Source organism: Myiozetetes cayanensis, unplaced genomic scaffold, assembly GCF_022539395.1.
Source record: "Myiozetetes cayanensis isolate MyiCay16 unplaced genomic scaffold, myiCay2020 scf18, whole genome shotgun sequence".
NCBI lineage: Eukaryota > Metazoa > Chordata > Aves > Passeriformes > Tyrannidae > Myiozetetes > Myiozetetes cayanensis.
In genome coordinates, this window is record NW_026087389.1 from 14,372,086 (window position 1) to 14,388,548 (window position 16,463).

General features: G+C 63.0%; 1 protein-coding gene across 4 annotated transcripts; it reads left to right on the forward strand.

Annotated features, from left to right (window-relative positions):
- The first annotated feature begins 829 nt into the window (after positions 1–829).
- Positions 830–14,741, forward strand: SLC38A3 (solute carrier family 38 member 3). 4 transcript variants are annotated; one of them, XM_050313048.1, is made up of 16 exons: positions 830–983; positions 8,371–8,522; positions 8,658–8,742; positions 8,836–8,951; positions 9,416–9,489; positions 9,570–9,662; positions 9,755–9,836; positions 10,410–10,492; positions 10,642–10,700; positions 11,161–11,334; positions 11,451–11,530; positions 12,134–12,234; positions 12,335–12,459; positions 12,779–12,923; positions 13,404–13,507; positions 13,616–14,741. In XM_050313048.1, exons 2-16 carry the CDS (start codon positions 8,413–8,415, stop codon positions 13,718–13,720), a joined length of 1,536 nt encoding a protein of 511 aa, XP_050169005.1. In that variant the 5' UTR covers positions 830–983; positions 8,371–8,412; the 3' UTR covers positions 13,721–14,741. The 4 variants fall into 4 exon arrangements, with proteins under 4 accessions (XP_050169005.1, XP_050169004.1, XP_050169006.1 ...); XM_050313047.1 differs by lacking the exon at positions 830–983 and adding an exon at positions 6,443–6,735 and having other exon boundaries at positions 8,343–8,522; XM_050313049.1 differs by lacking the exon at positions 830–983 and adding an exon at positions 6,445–6,735.
- Positions 14,742–16,463: the final 1,722 nt, after the last annotated feature.

The following is a 16,463-nucleotide window of genomic DNA, read 5'->3' on the forward strand; positions in this document are numbered from 1 at the left end:
TGTCCCACTCACTCTGGGTCGTGTTGGGATGATCCCACATGGATTGTTTGCTCCTAGTGTTCTGAGGTATTGGGGCAGGCACTGTGGGGGCAGCTGGCACCCTGAGCAGGGCAGTCAGCTGGGCTGGCTTAATGTGGGAGCATCTTGAGCTTTCCAAGCCAGAGGGAGAATCTGACTGGGAGGTGCTGGGTGACGTTGCTGCTGGGTGACCTTGCCCCTGCTGGGTGACCCTGCCCCTGCCTGAAACGGGAGAAAACCCAGTGCCCACGCTTGGTATATGCTGGAACTACACTTTTGGGTTAGATTAGAGCAACTGCCCCTGCCCTGTTGCTTGGAGAGCAGCCGCTGGCCTCTGGTGGTAGCCCTGTCTGCTCTGGGTAAGGATGCCCGATGGAGTGACCATGCCTGGAGGGACACCAGTACCGAGTGGGGTGGCCATGTGCAGTGAGGTGGGGATGCTTAATGAGGTACCGATTCCAAGTGGGGCAGTGCTGCCTGATGGGACACTGCCTGTTTAGGGGGGTATGCCCGGTGCAGGGGGGTGATGTCCAGTGGGACACTGATGCCCAGGGAGAGAGTGATGCCCGGTGAGGGAATGATGCCCGTCGGGACAGTGATGCCCGGTAAGGAGGTGATGGCCGGTGAGAGGGTGATGCCCGGCGGTCGGCCATGTCTCATGAGGCACGGATGCGCGGTGGGCGGCGATGCCCTAGGGGCAGTGGTCCCTCCGGGGCTGGGCGGGGCAGGGGCAGGGCGGCGCGGGGCGGTCACTCCCCCCGCGGCGGGTCCCTCCCCGGCACTGCCCCTGACGCTGTCCCGGCGGAGCGGAGATTGGGAGCCGCCACGCTGGGGGCGGGCCCGGCTCCGGTTTAATCTCCGGCTCCGCCGGGATTACGGTCGCAGGATAGTCTCTAATCCGCGACACCGGCCACCGGGGGCTGCTCGCCCCAGTCCGCAGCAAAGGCACCGCGGAGAGGGGGCAGGTAGGTCCCTCCGGTCTCCTCCGGTGCTCGCACCCCCGGGCTCACTGCCTTGTCCTCCGGGAAGCGCCGTGGCTGGAGGCTGCCGGGCGCTCGGACCCCTCATCTCCCCGTTTTCTCCTCCGCACACCATCTAGCCCTCCCTGACCCATCTCTCTTCGCCGACCCCGCTTTCCTCCCGCAGCCCGGCTGTCTCTCCTCTTCCTCCTCCTCCTCCTGGCGCCGAGCAGCAAGGGGGAGACTCTGGGGCTCGGCAGCCCTGGCAGGTGGCAGCGCCCCGGGGCTGTTTGCTTTACTGTCCTCCTGCCACTTCCCTCCTTAGCGGCTGGCACCTTCCCACGGGTGGGTGACATATCCCGCGAGAGCAGGGGGAGGCAGAGCCCTGCCGTTCCACCCGGGTACCCCAGCGCTCTGGCACAGCCTCTGCCCGGGTCGTGGTGCTGGGGGCTTCGGCGTGGCCGTCTGCTCTGCTGAGACTCATGGTGACACCAACCCCAAACTCCCTTTACGTTCCTTTTTTTCTGCTTTAATTTTTAATCGCCCGTGGGAATGACATATGTTTCTGAAGGCTGGAAGCGGCTGCCGCCGGGATCGGGTGTCAGGGTGTTGGGGTGCCGGAGCGGGGGGCACGGGCAGGGAGAGTGATGCCGGCCGTCACGGGCGCTGCTGGGGCCGGCCGGGCCGTGCGTGCGGTGATCCCACAGGCTGTGGTATTTTTAGAGCCTGGCTGCCCGGGAAAGCGGCGTGGAAAGCCAGGCAGCACATTGCGTTCCTGCCGGCCACGCGTGTCCCATGCCAGCCGGCGTGGTGGCCCGCTCTGCCGGGGCAGCTTTGAACGCCCCACTGGAGAGAAATCTTCCCCAAGGGAAACTGAGGCACAGCAGGTGGCTGCTGAACTTGGGGTCTCCGAGCTGGGCTAGCTCTGTGGTGGCACGGGTGAGACAGGGGACCTGGCAAGTCCCCAACAGGTGGGATGGAGGGGAAGCAGAGCCCCGGCTGGCTGCGGAGGGCATGGCTGTGCTGAGCTGCCACGGAGGAGATGGGGAATTTTCCACTGGTGTTTGGATCAGGCCCAAGGTGAGCTGTTAGACCTGCCTGGTCCCCGCTGCTGGCCTCCCTGTGGCTTCATGGGGGTACCCCAGAGAAAGCCCTCTATGCCCCATGACACTGACCTGTCTCCCAGAAACAAGCACTGGTGTGCCCTGGCTCCAGTGGCCAGCGGTACTGGGGGGCAGTGGGACACCCCAGGCCACCCGTGGGTGGCATGGGGGATGCTGGCACTGCGGGGGATCCTGGCTGAGGTGCAAAGGGCCCTGCAGCACCCGGCCGTGCTGCAGCTGTAATCACACGCTGGGGCTGCAGCCACGGCAAACAAACAGGCATCGGCAGAGCCTATTTTCCTTGGCACGTGGGGACGGGGGGAAGGAGCGGGATCCCATGGGCTCCTTTGGAAGTGCAACCCTTGAGAAAACAGAGGCGGGTCAGGGATAGGATGGGCCCCCCATGCCCCCAGCTCTCTTCACCGCATGGGTCTCAGCCGCCTTGTGCCTCTCCAGCTGCTGACGCAGGTCCAGGGCTGGCTGGGTCCCCCATGCCAGTGGGGCACAGTCAGCCCAGTCCTGGTGTCCCCATGAAGTGGATACCAGGCTGACAGGGTGGTCCAGTGGTGAGAGTGGCACAGGCAGGGGCAGAGGTGGTGCCATGGGGCTTGGGCAGATCATGGCCCCTGGTCAGGAGAGGGGGACGTGCTGGGGCACACGAGGCTGTGGCTGAGGCCAGTCCCTCCTGTGACTTCCGTGCTACCTGCAGTAAATGGCAGCTCGGATATTTCGCCACTGACAGCTTGGTGTCATCCTGCCAGGGATGGGTGTGTTTTGAGGAGTGGGAACTCCTGGAAAACACCTCGCTTTCAAGGCAAAATGCATCTCCAGAGGTGCGATAGAAAATCTGACTTGTTCTTTTACAGGCATTGCCTGCCCATCAGTCCCTGCAGTGCCACCACCTGTGCCACCATCCTCCATGGGTGACCCTGTGCTCCTGACGGGCAGTGTTTTAAGTTTAAAGCAAACCCCATCATATAGCCTAGAACAGCCAGAGATGTTTTGGGCTCAAGCTGGCATCTCACCCAGCCTTTCCTAGAGCCAGGCTGGGTGCCACCAGCCCCGTGCTGTGCCCACCCTGTCCCTGTGCCCATGCTCTCAGCTGCCTCTGCCACCTAAGCTTGTACCACAAAGACTCAAGCCAGCCTGTGTCAGCAACAGCCTGGGCTGTCCCAGTACTGGACACTGCAACCCTTGCCTGTCTTCAGCTTCCCCACCTCTCTTCCCAGGTTGCCTCGGTAGTGGTTCTGGGATGTGGGAGGACATGGCGGGGTGGTGGTGGCTGATACCTGCGCCATGGCCCCATCTTGGGGGTGTGCCTGGCAGGGGATGCCGTGGCAGAGCCACACCATGGCTCTGGTGCTGGAAAACCCACCCCGTGGCCCCACCACGATGTTTGGCTCTACCTCCCCCTTCTCTGCAGTGCCCTTCCCCTCCCTGATGTGTCCCAGACCCCAGCACGTCTGTTGCTTTGGGACAGTGGCCACGGGCCAGCTCAGCTGTCGGCACGTCCTGTCTGCAGGCATGTTCCCAGGCTCAGGCAGAGCTGTCCCCCAGAACATGGGTGACACTTGTGCTCTTTGAGGGGAGACCCTGGATGGGCAGTGCTGTTGGTATGATGGGGCAGAGGTGGCCCAGAACTGCCCGTGTAGGTGTTGGTTCTGCCAGAGCCCTGTTAGCCAGGACAGCAGCTTCCAGAGCCGCTTGATCCTTCTTGTTGCTACCAGTTCTGCCCTGGCTGCAGCACTGGGGGCATTGCCTGAGCCATGGTATGGTATTTGGGGTTGAAAGTCCAGGCAGCCCTGGGGTGAGGTGAGCCCAGGAGCAGTGTCCACTTTGCCCAGCTTGTGCTGGAAGCATGAGTGGGGCAGGCTGGCATGGCTGGCTGGTGGGGCTGTTGTCTCCTGAGGGGCTCTGGTGGAGCTATCTCAGGAGGGTCTCCAGTAGATCTCTCTGGGGTGGGACTACAGTGGAGCAACCCAGAGGGGCTCTCCAGCCATGCACTGGGCAGGTTTGTCCCTCCCTACAGCTGCTGGGGTCCTCATGCCCCATGGGGGTACCCCCCAGAGCCCTTACCCCAAAGGTGAGGTGCCTGGCTATCCCTGAACAGCTGGATTTATCCCTTTGGGTGGCTGCTTCCCTTGGGATAGGTGGGATCACAAGACTGCCTTTGCTTGTCTGGGAGATGGAGGAGGGGAATGCCATAGGTTAAAAACAGGTTTGGGGTGCTAATTTTAGGAGGGCAGGTTGTGGGGAAAGCCGCAGCTGTGTGTGCTTCAGGAGAAGGGCAGACCTTGCTGCCAAGGCTGCCCCCAGAGAGTTGTCTGTGGAGGGGCAAGGGGATGGGGGATTCTCTGCTGCGTGCCCTGCTGGGGTCAACTTCCCTGGGGAGGTGTTGCCCAGGGACCCCCAAGGTTTGGACTGTTGCCCCAGATCTGCCCATGTGCCCACACACCCCTGTGCCCACAGCAGTGCTGGAGGCTGACCAGGGACCCCAGGCTGAGGGTCACCCCATGCCCAGTGGTGGTGCTTGGGGTAACCCTGGGCCTGGGGCTGGTGGCAGTGGGGGGACACAGGTGGCATCCCTGCCCACTTGCCCACACTGCCCGTCTCTCTGGGCACGTTCTGTCACCAGCACAGCCCCAGGGAACATGAGACCTGTGTGCCCAGTTCTGCTGAAACCCGAACGGCCACCTGGGCAGGCGGGCACGGACGGGGGGGCTGCTGTGCCCCTGGCACACACCGGTGGCAGTGGGATACCTGGCTGCCATCACGCAGGCCGGCAGCTGCGGCAGGCTTGGCGCTAAAGCCGGATTACCACCCGGAATAGTCCCACGGCCCCAGATGGGCCGGATTAGTTAGGATTCATCTGCAGAGGGAGAGGAGATGGGGAGGGGGTCTCTGCCCTGTGGGGGTCCCTGGCCTGGGGCAGTGCTCACCTGCTGCTACCTTTATTCCTCATGCTTGGGAGCAGTGGGTGCACCCAGGTGGGTGACGTGGGCTGTGGGGATGCAGTGGGTCATGGCCCCCCAGGCTGGTGCTGCCTGGCACAGGCTGGCAGGCACTGGCTGCCTTTCCCCTGGTGTGCCATGTTCCCACTGGCACAGTGTGCACTGGTAGGGATTCTGCTGTGATGAGGCTTGACCGGGGGAACCAGCATAGTGCAAGAGTCAGGCTTTCCCAGGGTGGTCCCTGTCCTCCTGGACACATTGCCACATGCAGTGGAGTGCCATCTGACATTGTCTGCAGGCATTGCCGACAGAGATCCCCAGCCCCAGCCCCCTGCTCCTGCCTGTGACTTGCTCCCAGATGGGATTTCCCACCTTTTAAATAAGTCTTTGTGGCAGAGGGATGCAGCCCCTTCCAGGACCAGAACCCTCACCATGGTGCCCTGGTCCCTGAGAAAAGCTGACAGGGGGCTGGGGTGAGTCTAGGACTGCCTGCCTGCCAGGTCAGGGCAGGGATCTGGGAACCCTGCCGCCCTAAACACATGTGCTTATCCCAGCGGGGGCGGGCAGGCGTCTGTGCTGGCTGGGATGCGGCGTGTGAGACCAAACGTAGCCTCCCCTGGTGTGCAGACATGGCCGGCGGGAGGGTACGTGCTGCCACATGCATCCAGCTCCGTGTTCCATCTGCAGGGGCTGTGGGACGGCACCAGGACCTGGCTCGGGCTGCCTGGCCACGACGTAGTGTTGGTGGGATGGATGATGTCCCTGGTGCCATCAAGCAGTGGGACAGCAGGAGCAGCCTGGGAGAGGTGGGAGGTCTGTCTGCAGTGGGGCTGTCCCTGTCGTTATCACCCAGAGCAGGCAGCCAGTGGAGAGGCGCATGCTGGGAGATCGATGCAGCTTGCTCAGCACCCCCAGGAACACGGCCCTGGGTGCTGCAGCGGGGGGGGTTCTGTGCCCGTGCACATGGCCAGGCCCACAGCATCAGGCTGGGCGAGCGGGTGCTGGGGCTGCTGGTCAGGAGGGGGATGACACCAGGCAGCACATGGGCTGCCCAATGCGGCAGAGAAGACGGCAACATCCCGTCTTTGTGGTGGCACCCTGAGGGAGCTGATCCCTGGGGAGATGCTCTCTGTCCGGAGCAGAGGGTCCCCAGTTGAGGTGGGCACACAGTGAGAAAGGTGAAACCACCACCCCCAGCCCAGGGAGACCCATGCCACCCCTTCAGGGCCACCAGCCACTCTGTATTTGTTGTTCTGCCCAGCCTTATCAGAAGGCAAACAGCGGCAGGCAGGGCACGCGCTGCCCGATCGAAGCGTCTTCCGCTCCCTCCCCTTTCATCTCCCCCTCTGCCCTGGCCACTGCCACCAGGAGACCCTGGCCGAGGGGCAAAGGCCAGGGCCAGCTGGGGAGGTGGTAGCAAGTGGTGTCGTGGCTGTACCAGGGCTGTGCCAGGGCTGCCTGGCGGGAGGAAGCGTCTGGGTGGCAGCACGAAGCCTGGTGCATGCTGAATGAGCCCGGCCCTGCCGCTTGCTATTCCGAGAGGCGCTTGGGGGAAGAAGCTGGTATTTCCTGAGCTGCCCAGAGAGGTGTAATTATAACCTGGGAGAAGAAAGGGTCTGCAGAGGAGAGTGCCCAGCCTTCCTGGCGCCCGCGGGGGAGCGGGCAGGGGAGCGGGCAGCTCCTGCCTGCCACCGGTTGGATGTGGTGAGTCCTGACCGCAGGTAACACAGTGGCACTGGGGGGCTTGGAGAGGTGATGGAGCATCAGGGATCTGGTGGCCCCTCTTGATCCCCTAGCAGGAGTGGTGGGTTTGGTGTTGCCTGCCTGTGGCAGTGGGAAGGCGCAGAGTTAACGGTGGCGTTTGGACGTGCTGGCAGCCTTGTTTGTGCCTGGATCCATCCCAAGCGGAGGCCTAGTGGAGGGGATAAATCATCACCCAGAGCCCGCCCTGCGCTTCCCTCTCATCCCCCGCATGTCTGAGCCTTCCCATTCTGGTCCCTGCTGGTCTGTGCTCTGCCTCAGTTTCCCCATCTGGCTCGGTGCTGCAGGCAGGGTGGCTGAGACATGTGCCCCCCATCTTGGGCCAATCTTACGGGCTCAGCCCACCTGACAGTGCCAGGAGCCATTGTGTGGCCTGGGATGACCCTGCCAGGTCGCCTTTGTGGCCTGGATGGGCAGGGACATACAGGGCAGCAGCTCAGGAGACCGGAGGTACTAGCACCCACACCCTGCCGTGTCATCCTTCCCTTGCGTGCCAGGAGGACTGCTGTACCTTACTGTGCTGTGGGAAGGCTCCCCTGGTCTCTAGGGACACCAATCCCCTGCGAACATAAAGACGAGCTTGTCCCCTGCTCACCCCACGGGAACCCTAGGCACCGGGGGGACGGGGCAGCAGCATCCTCCCGGGGTTGGGGACCAGACTGCATCCCCGCCAGCCCTCACCTCCAGCTGGGTGGTATCATCTCTTGGCCGGATGTAGCCCCAGCAAGGAGTCCCCTGGCCAGCCGGACAGGACCCCAGCCCCCCGGGGCGGCGGGGGGTGGCGGGACCCTTCCCCGGCTGCCAGCCTGCCCCAGAAAGCCACCCTGTGCCGTTTCCCAGCGGGGCGGGGAGGGCCGGGACTTGCACAGAGGCGGCTTTGTGCGGCGTGCCAAGGCGTCCCGCGCTCGGCAGCCCGGCCGCCTTCCCCTGCCAAGGAGCTGTCTCCCGGCCCCGCGCTCTTTCCTGCTCCGTTTGTCCAGCCCTGACGTGCCCCCAAGCCCCCCGCCTTGGCACCCCGGCAGCGGCGGGACGCGGGTGAGCCCTTCGCGCCGGGCAGCACCACAGGCTTTACATAACGGTGGTGGCTGGGGGGTCCCCGAGCTCCCCACCCCGTCCTCAGCCACTCTCTCAAACGGCCCTGCTCGCCTGTCGGCGCCCGTCTCCAGGAGGGGAAACTGAGGCACGGAGCCGGGAGCTGAGGGCAGGGCAGCAGAGGTGGGCAGGCGGCGGGGATGGGGGCTCTGGGGCCGTGGTGCGGGCAAGGGGTGGGGGGGTGGGCCGTGGGACGGCTGGCCAGGCAAGGGGACTGTTCCGCCTTGGGACACCAGTGCAGCTGCTGGAGCTGGGGCAGAACTCCACGGGGCGTTATGTGCTGAGCGGGCAGAAGGGAGAATCCAGACATGGTGATGCCTGGCTGGGTGACCCTCTCATCCCTAGGTACCTGTTCCTGCAGAGCCACCAGCACAGGTGCTGAGCCCATTTCCAGTGTCACTGGTGGATGCAGGACTTGTGAGACTTTAGGCCAGTCTCTCTGGTGCTCCTGCCCACAGCTGGACCTCTGTTGCCCCCCTCTTGCAGAGCCTGAGGAGAGCCCACAGCGAGCCCAGCTGTCTCCCAACCATGGATACCACGGACGTGCCCCTCCAGGCCGAGATGGTGGAGCTGGTGCCCAATGGGAAACACGCGGCCACGCTCACCACCTCTGCTGTCCCCTCACTGGCGGGTGACAGGTAGGGACCTCGGGGCAAGTGGGAGTGCCAGGGATTAGGAGGGGTTCTCCTAGCTGCTCCCTGCCCTTGCAGTACCAGCCAGTGCTGATGGCCCCTGGCTCTGCTTTGGCTTCACCCCTCTCCCTCCATGGCCAGATTTGAGGAGAACCAGACTGGTGTGGCAGAGATGGAGGAGTTCCTGCCCCACGGTGCCGAGAAGAAGCAGACACACTTCACTGATGTGAGTATCGGCGTGGGCATGGTGGTGGGGATGGGATGGGGCTAGTTCCCAGTGTAATTGGTGCATCCCCTCCCCGCTGTGTCCTGTGAACAGTTCGAAGGGAAGACGTCTTTTGGGATGTCTGTCTTCAACCTGAGCAATGCCATTATGGGCAGTGGCATCCTGGGGCTGGCCTATGCCATGGCCAACACCGGCATCATCCTCTTCCTGTGAGTGCCATGGGGACCTGGGGGGGTCTAGATCTGGGAGGCTCCTCTGAGAGGATCGGTGGGTGCAGGAAAGAAAGAAGTCTCTGACTTGGTGTGATGCAGGGACCAGCGTCCTGCTGGCTGAGCAATGCCCATTGCTGGCATGAGCCTGCCTGCTCTGCCGGGTGCTGTGCACCACTGGGGACATGGAGGAGGAGGGTGAAGGTTTGCCTTCTTAGTACCAGTTCAGATTTCCACAAGTAACCCAAAGGATGTGAACGACAGCTCCGTTGGGCATGCAGACATGGATCACAGGGTCCCTGCACCCTACGGCCTGTCTGCCCTGTGAGCATCCGGCCGGTGAGAAGCTGGTGTCCTGCCAGGACAGCTGCCCACAGGCAGAGCCTGTCTGTGCAGGGTTTGCTCCATAACTGTGTCTGAGCGCTGTGCTGTGACCCACTGGTGACTGTGCTGTCCTCCTGCAGCTTCCTCCTGACAGCGGTGGCCCTTCTCTCCAGCTACTCCATCCACCTGCTGCTCAAGTCCTCGGGCATTGTAGGTGAGTGCCAGGTCCTTGGTAGAGCTGTGCCAGGGGGTCCCATCCTGACCCTCACCCCACCACTGCTCCCCATCCCACAGGCATCCGTGCCTATGAGCAGCTGGGCTACCGAGCGTTTGGCACGCCAGGGAAGCTGGCAGCAGCCATTGCCATCACACTGCAGAACATTGGAGGTGAGGATGGGGCTGGGGGGACCTGTTGAGGCTGGGAATGAGGGATTAGGCCAGAGCACACCAGAACAGCACAACCTTGCTCTGCCCTGCAGCCATGTCCAGCTACCTGTACATCGTCAAATCCGAAGTGCCTCTGGTCATCCAGACCTTTCTCAACCTGGAGGAGAAGACCACGTGAGTGCCTCCTGCCCACGCTGCCTGCGTGTCTTGCCCGGACAGGCACCGGCGCTCTGGCTCCAGCTGTGCAGCCCATGGCAGGGATTTACTATCATTAAGCCACTACTATTTTTGATAACTGTCAGTGCTGAATAAGCCCCTGGGTGAGATTAAACTGAGCTGAACTTCCAATCCCTGCTCCTCACATCCCCTTGGGATCAGGCTTTCCTCCTTGAACAGAACCTGGGGCTGCAGGGTGGGGAATGGGAGCTCTGGTTGGGAATAGGTTCCCCTACCCCATGCCCACATCCCCACCAGCATCTCTAGTCCTTGAGGGTGTACCACTGTGGGGGTAGGCATGACCCAGCTGAAGGGCCCTCAGGGATGCTGCCCTCAGGGGTCCTCAAGGATGCCATCTCAGGGGTCCCCAGGGATGTTAGCACTGCAGGGATACCAGCCTCAGGGGACATCAGTACCCCTGAGGTTTGCCAGCTTCAGGGACCCTAAGAATGGCAGACAGCACCTGCAGTGGCTGCCTCTGCCTCCCTTGCCCCAGCAGAGTGGGGTGGTCAGCAGGCCCTCTGCTTCCAGGGACTGGTACTTGAACGGGAACTACCTGGTGATCCTGGTTTCTGTCACCATTATCCTGCCCCTGGCCCTCATGAAGCAGCTGGGTAAGTCAGAGGGATGCCACCCCATGGTCTGGCACCCTGGGTCCTCCCCTGGGTTACAGTGCCAGCCTGGAGCTGCTGGGCATGGAGGGGGCACCTAGGCAGTGCGAGGGTCCTGCCTGCATCCACTGGCCACTCTCCTTCCTCCTTAGGCTACCTTGGCTACGCCAGTGGCTTCTCCCTCAGCTGTATGGTCTTCTTCCTCATCTCGGTGAGCACCCTCTGGCACGTGCTGGTGCCTTGGGGTGCCAAGCATCCCTCCTGCCGGGAGGTGTGGCTGGGCTGGTTGCTGTGGGGACAGCGGAGACAGCGGGGACAGCGGGCGCTCGGGGCTGCGGAGACGCTGTGGCGGTGCTGTCAAGCTGCTGGGTTATTTTCGGCTGAAGGAACCGAGTGTCATGGAAAGGGAGAGGGAGAGGGTGCCGGGGGGGCAATCACACATGTGGCCCCTCCACGTGCCACTGCCCTGCTCTGCCCCGCTGCCCACCCTCGCAGGAGTGGGGGCGGGGAACCAGCATTGCCGTGGGGCAGCGCCGCCAAAGGGTGCCCCATAGAGGGGTCCCAGCAGGGGCACTGGCACCCTCCTGCTGGGCATTGTGCTGGCTTGGGTAGTGGGTGCTGGGAGTTGGTGGCATGAAGAGCTGACCATTCCCATGTGCCCCCTACCCCAGGTCATCTACAAGAAGTTCCAGATCCCCTGCCCACTTCCTGAGCAGGAGGGGAACCTTACGGGCATCCTCAACGTCACCTCTGTCAGCACTAGTGACTACCAGAATGACTACACTGTCCTCCAGGCCCCCGAGCAGGACACCTGCAGCCCCAGCTTCTTCACCCTGAACTCCCAGGTAAGGTCCCCTGAGGCTCTGGGTGAGCCCCCTCCCTGTGCACTCCCTGAAGACAGGTGGTCCTGCTGCTGACACTTGGCCCCCAGCAGTCAGTCAGTCGCCTTCCTCTTGCACAGACAGCGTACACCATCCCCATCATGGCCTTCGCCTTTGTCTGCCACCCCGAGGTCCTGCCCATCTACACTGAGCTGAAGGAGTGAGTCCTGGGTGGGGGCACCCACGGGGAGGGGTGGGCTTCGTCCGGCGCCCACCCAAAGGCAGTGCCGTCCGTGTGTGGGACCTGCGCCGGGGCATCGTGGGGAGGTGGGTGATATGACCGTGGGTGGGTGGGTGGGGGTGGTGGGTGACAGGACCTGGGATGGTGGATGATATCACCCCTGGGAGATTCATGATATAACCCAGCTTAGGTGATATCACCACTGGGAGGTGGGTGATGTGGGTCAGGATGGGCAGTGGGTGACACGACCCCTAAGATGTGGGTGGTATGACCCCTGAGGGGTGGGTGTTATGTCCCAGGGTGGGTGAGTGGGTGGTGAGTGGTATCACCCCTGGGAGGTGGGTGATGCGACATGGAATGGATGGTGGGTGGTATGACCCCTTTGAGGTCGATGTAGGTGGGTAGGTGGTTGATTGGTGCTGCGTGATCCAACACGCCACAGAGCCCAGGAAGGGGGGTGCAGCCCTTCTCCGCACAGCCCTCACACACCCCAAGGTGGTCTGGCAACGCCGCTCCTTGTTGGGTGGGTGCTCAGTGTCAGTGGGTGCCATGGGGCTGTGCTGAGCCCGCCGTCTCCCACAGCCCCTCCAAGAAGAAGATGCAGTGCATCTCCAACATCTCCATCATGGTCATGTACCTCATGTACTTCTTGGCTGCCCTCTTTGGCTACCTCACATTTTACGGTGAGCCCTTGGGGAGGGGGCTGGGTGCCCTGCTGGCACGTGGTGCCAGGGGGGTGGTGGTGCTGGGGCTCACCCAGTGGCTCCCCACCGGTGTCTGCAGGCCATGTGGAGTCGGAGCTGCTGCACACGTACATCAAAGTGGACCCCTTTGACGTGCTCATCCTGTGTGTGCGGGTGGCTGTGCTGACAGCTGTCACCCTCACCGTCCCCATCGTCCTCTTCCCGGTGAGTGGCCTTGCAGGAATGCCAGGTGGCTTCAACACCGGGCTTTGAGAGGGGAAACTGAGGCAGCGATGAAGACAGGAATTTGGGAACAGACATGTTGGGTGCCGGGAACAGGGCTGGGGCAGAGAGAGGGGTAATGGGGACCAGCAGGGCCATGAGGACTGGACTGGATGGGAAGAGGTGACAGGCACCAGTGGGGCATCAGGGTCAGGGTTTGGTCAGGGGAAGGGATGATGGTGATCAGCAGGATTGCAACGACAGAGGATGGGATGGACCTTGGCTCCAAGGATGGAGTGTGACACCCTGTTCCTGTTCCCAGGTGCGCCGGGCCATCCAGCAGATGCTGTTCCAAGGAAAAGACTTCAGCTGGATCCGCCACATCACCATTGCAGTGGTCCTGCTGACCTTCATCAACCTGTTGGTCATCTTTGCCCCCTCCATTCTTGGCATCTTCGGCTTGATTGGTAGGTGGCACTGCCCTGCTCCTGTCCCCCCTTGGGCATGGGGTATTGCAGCAGCACACCAGCCCCTGTCCTGCCTGGCACTTGGCTTTGACTGAGCCCCCCCGTGCCTCAGTTTCCCCTTCTCATTATGCCAGGACCATCTGGTGTACAAGGCATCCCCATCTCATCCCATCCCCATCCTGGAAGGCTGGTTCCTGCAGTGCAGTGGCAGCACTTGCTCTTCCCCTGCGTGTTTCTCTTGATCCCCCCAGTCAGGCTCCCCCCTCTCGGCCCTCAGCTCCCTGCCAAGGCCCTGGCTGCGGGAGGGGGGTGGGGACAGTGCCAGCACACCGAGTCCCTGAGTTCCTGGAAGGCTTTGCCAGGGCTGGGAGGGGGGTGAAGCAGGGACGGGGGCGGACAAGACCTGGCCTGGCAGTAGGGCTGGCAGGGCTGAGCCACAGCATGGGAGGCCCCTGCCCACTCTCTCACTGTCTGCTCCAGGTGCCACCTCTGCTCCCTGCCTCATCTTCATCTTCCCTGCCATCTTCTACATCCGCATCATGCCCAAGGACAAGGAGCCACTGCGCTCCACCCCCAAAATATTGGTAAGCGTGGGCAGGGGGTACAAGGATGGGGACAGGGACGGGGGTTCTGAGGCTGGTTGGGAACCCCATTGCCCTGGCTGTCCCTGAGCCCCTTCCTTGTCCCCACAGGCTGCCTGCTTCGCCCTCCTCGGGGTGGTCTTCATGATCATGAGCTTGAGCTTCATCATCATCGACTGGGCCACGGGTGGGGGCAAGAGCGGTGGCAGCCACTAGCCAGCACTGGGTGCCCACGCCAACCCCTCCCCACCGGTGCCCCAGGGAGAGCTGGCCCTGGGCTCAGTCCCCATGCTGCAGCCCCACTGGGATTCCCTGGGGACTTCCGCCCATCACCTGTGGTGGTGCTGAGTGGGCATGAGCCATGGCAGGCATGGGGACTCCTTGACCTGTGCCCGGGATGGGGCAGTGAGCCCGGGGCAGGTCCTGTGCCCCCCAGCCACTCCAACGGGTACCCTCCCTGCTCCGCGCCTCAGTTTCCCCATCTGTAAAATGGGGAGAATAATACTGCCCTACCTCACCCGGAGCTGGCTGTCAGGTGGAGCTTGTCTCTGCACCCCCAGAGCCGCCAGCAGCAGGCACTGCCAGGGGTGTGGGGCACTGCCCGCCGTGGGGACCGAGGACTGGGGGCACTTTCCTGACCCCACCCAGACAGCATCAAGAGCCCTGATGAACAGTGTCCCTGGTGGCTGGAATCTATCAGGGCAGTCAGATCTGTGACAGCATCTGTGCCCAAGCCACCCCCCCTCTCCCCCTGCAGTCTCCCAGTCCCCAAAAAGGGGCATCCTACCCGTGCTGCAGCTTGGCTGCTGGGGGCCTGGCACACCCGAGGGGCACAGGGGGCTGTGGGGTGGTCTGGGGACAGTGCTCACTGGGGGTCAGCTCAGGGCTGCAGAGGCACCCCCTGTCTGAGTGCCCAGATGCCAGGGTGATGGGCACCCCAGCAACCCAAACTGTCCCTGCTCGCCTTGCACCCTGGGCCAGCACCCAGGCCCCCACAGCCCTCACCCATCCATCCATCCATCCATCCATGCTGCTGGGACACCCCAAACCATGCCAAAACCTGGAGAGTGGCTCTCACACCCCCGGCCTCCCTTCCCAGCATGGAGGTCAGCCCAGCAGGGTGGGCAGCACAGGGTCGGGGCGTGTCTGTCCTGCAGCAAAGTACATAAGAGAAGTATTTTTTTATTGGGTGGTGGAGGCTGGGATGCTTTTTATAAATACTGTACATAAGAGTAGATCTTTTTCAATGTGTTGTGTTACTCTGGGTAGCTCTGCATAATGTACATATCATATGGGGAGGGAAGGGGAGGGGGTCACTGCAGTGGACCCTCGCCACCTGCCCGGGAACTGCTGGCTGCAGAGTGGCCCTGGTGTCCCTGTCCCCAGCCCAGCTGCCCGGTGGCCACCCCTGACACGTGTAAATTATTGGTGGGGATGGTGTCGGTGGCGGCGGGAGGCCGGTGGTGAGAATAAAGATGTGAATGTGCCCAGGTCTCGGGCGTCACTGGGACAGGCGAGGAGCTGGCACGCAGGCTGGCACCCAGCACACGGCGTCCTGAGGTGGCACGGACAGAGGGACACGCGTGCACGGATGTGTGTGAGGACAGCAGGGATGCACAGACACGGATGTGCAGGGTTAGTGCATGTGCATTCATGGCAGGACAGAGAGCATGGATGTACAGCAGGACAGCACAGACACATGGACACGGATGTGCAGGGACTCCAGTGGGAGAAAGACCCTTGTGGGAGTTGAACCCTGGGGAAATAGAACTCTTGGAGAGCAAAACCCTGGAGGAGCAGGACACCTGTGAAAGCAGGACCCCCAGGACAGTGGGACGTGTGGGAGCAAGACCCTGGGGAGTGGGAGCTGGAACCCCAGGAAGAGGGTTCTAGTATCTGTGACACTAGTATCTGTGGGGAGTGGGGCTCCTTTGGAAGCAGGGCTGCAGTAGAAGTGGGGCTGGGCCATCTTGTGCTCAGTGCCAGGGCAGTGAGTGTCCCAAGTGCCCCCCAGGCCAGCCCAAAGCCCCCCAAGCCCTCGCCCATGGCACAGTGTGGCGTGGGGGTGAGCCCCCCAGCTCCCCCAGCCCTGGCCCCTCGCTCCTCTCTGACGGTCCCAGGCCCGGGCTCAGCGCCAGCTTGTTAGTGAAGCCTTATTAGCACGGCAGCCCGCTCCCACGGGAACAGCCCTGCTCTGCCACGCTGAGCCCATGGGTGCAGACCCCACGGAGGATGCTGCCCCCCTTCCCCTGGCACTGCCCTTCTGAGTTAGAGCATGGTTGGCTGTCCTCACCCAGCTTGGTGGGTGCCAGTGGAGGGAGTGGGGAGGGGCTGGGAGGTCCGGGCAGGCATGAGGTGCTGCTGTAGGGCTGGCACGGAGTGAGGGCGGCTGCCTGGGCACGGGCCAGCCCCGTGGGGCAACTTGCACAGCCGGCCCACCTCCTCAGGTGTCGTGGGGGGTCTAGTTCCCAAGGGAGCACCCGTGGCAGCTGGGGGATGGGGCAAGCCCCTGGGGTGCCCCCTGTTCTGGCAGAGAGCTGCAGATGCCCCGTCCAGGCCAGTCCCATCCTGCCCCATCCCTTGTCACGGGCACCCCGAGCCCTGGTACCCACCGAGGAGCCCCCTCCTCCGTCAGTGTGGCACGTGGGTCCCTGCGGGCTGAAGCCCCAGGGGCAATGATGGAACAAGGGGATCCCCACGGTCTGAGCCACCACCCCATGACACCGCGTCCCCGCAGAAGGTGGCCCCGAGACAAAGCATCACCCACACAGCTGGCCCCAGGGCTGCACCTATTACTCTGCACCCAAAGGGCCCCAGTCCCAAAACGCAACACCCAGACTCCATCTCCCCCTCCACGTCTGTCCTGTGGCACACCGCGGCCGGTGTCCGCCTGTCCCTTCACACACCGTGTCCTGCCCCACTCCTGACCCTTCACACACCGTGTCCCCCCCTCAGTTCC

What these genes read in the sequence shown, in the direction of transcription:
- SLC38A3 (XM_050313047.1), top strand. An exon ending in AGCAGACACACTTCACTGAT is followed by an intron (nt 8,743 to 8,835) that starts GTGAGTATCGGC and finishes TCCTGTGAACAG; the next exon opens with TTCGAAGGGAAGACGTCTTT. An exon ending in CAAGTCCTCGGGCATTGTAG is followed by an intron (nt 9,490 to 9,569) that starts GTGAGTGCCAGG and finishes CCCATCCCACAG; the next exon opens with GCATCCGTGCCTATGAGCAG.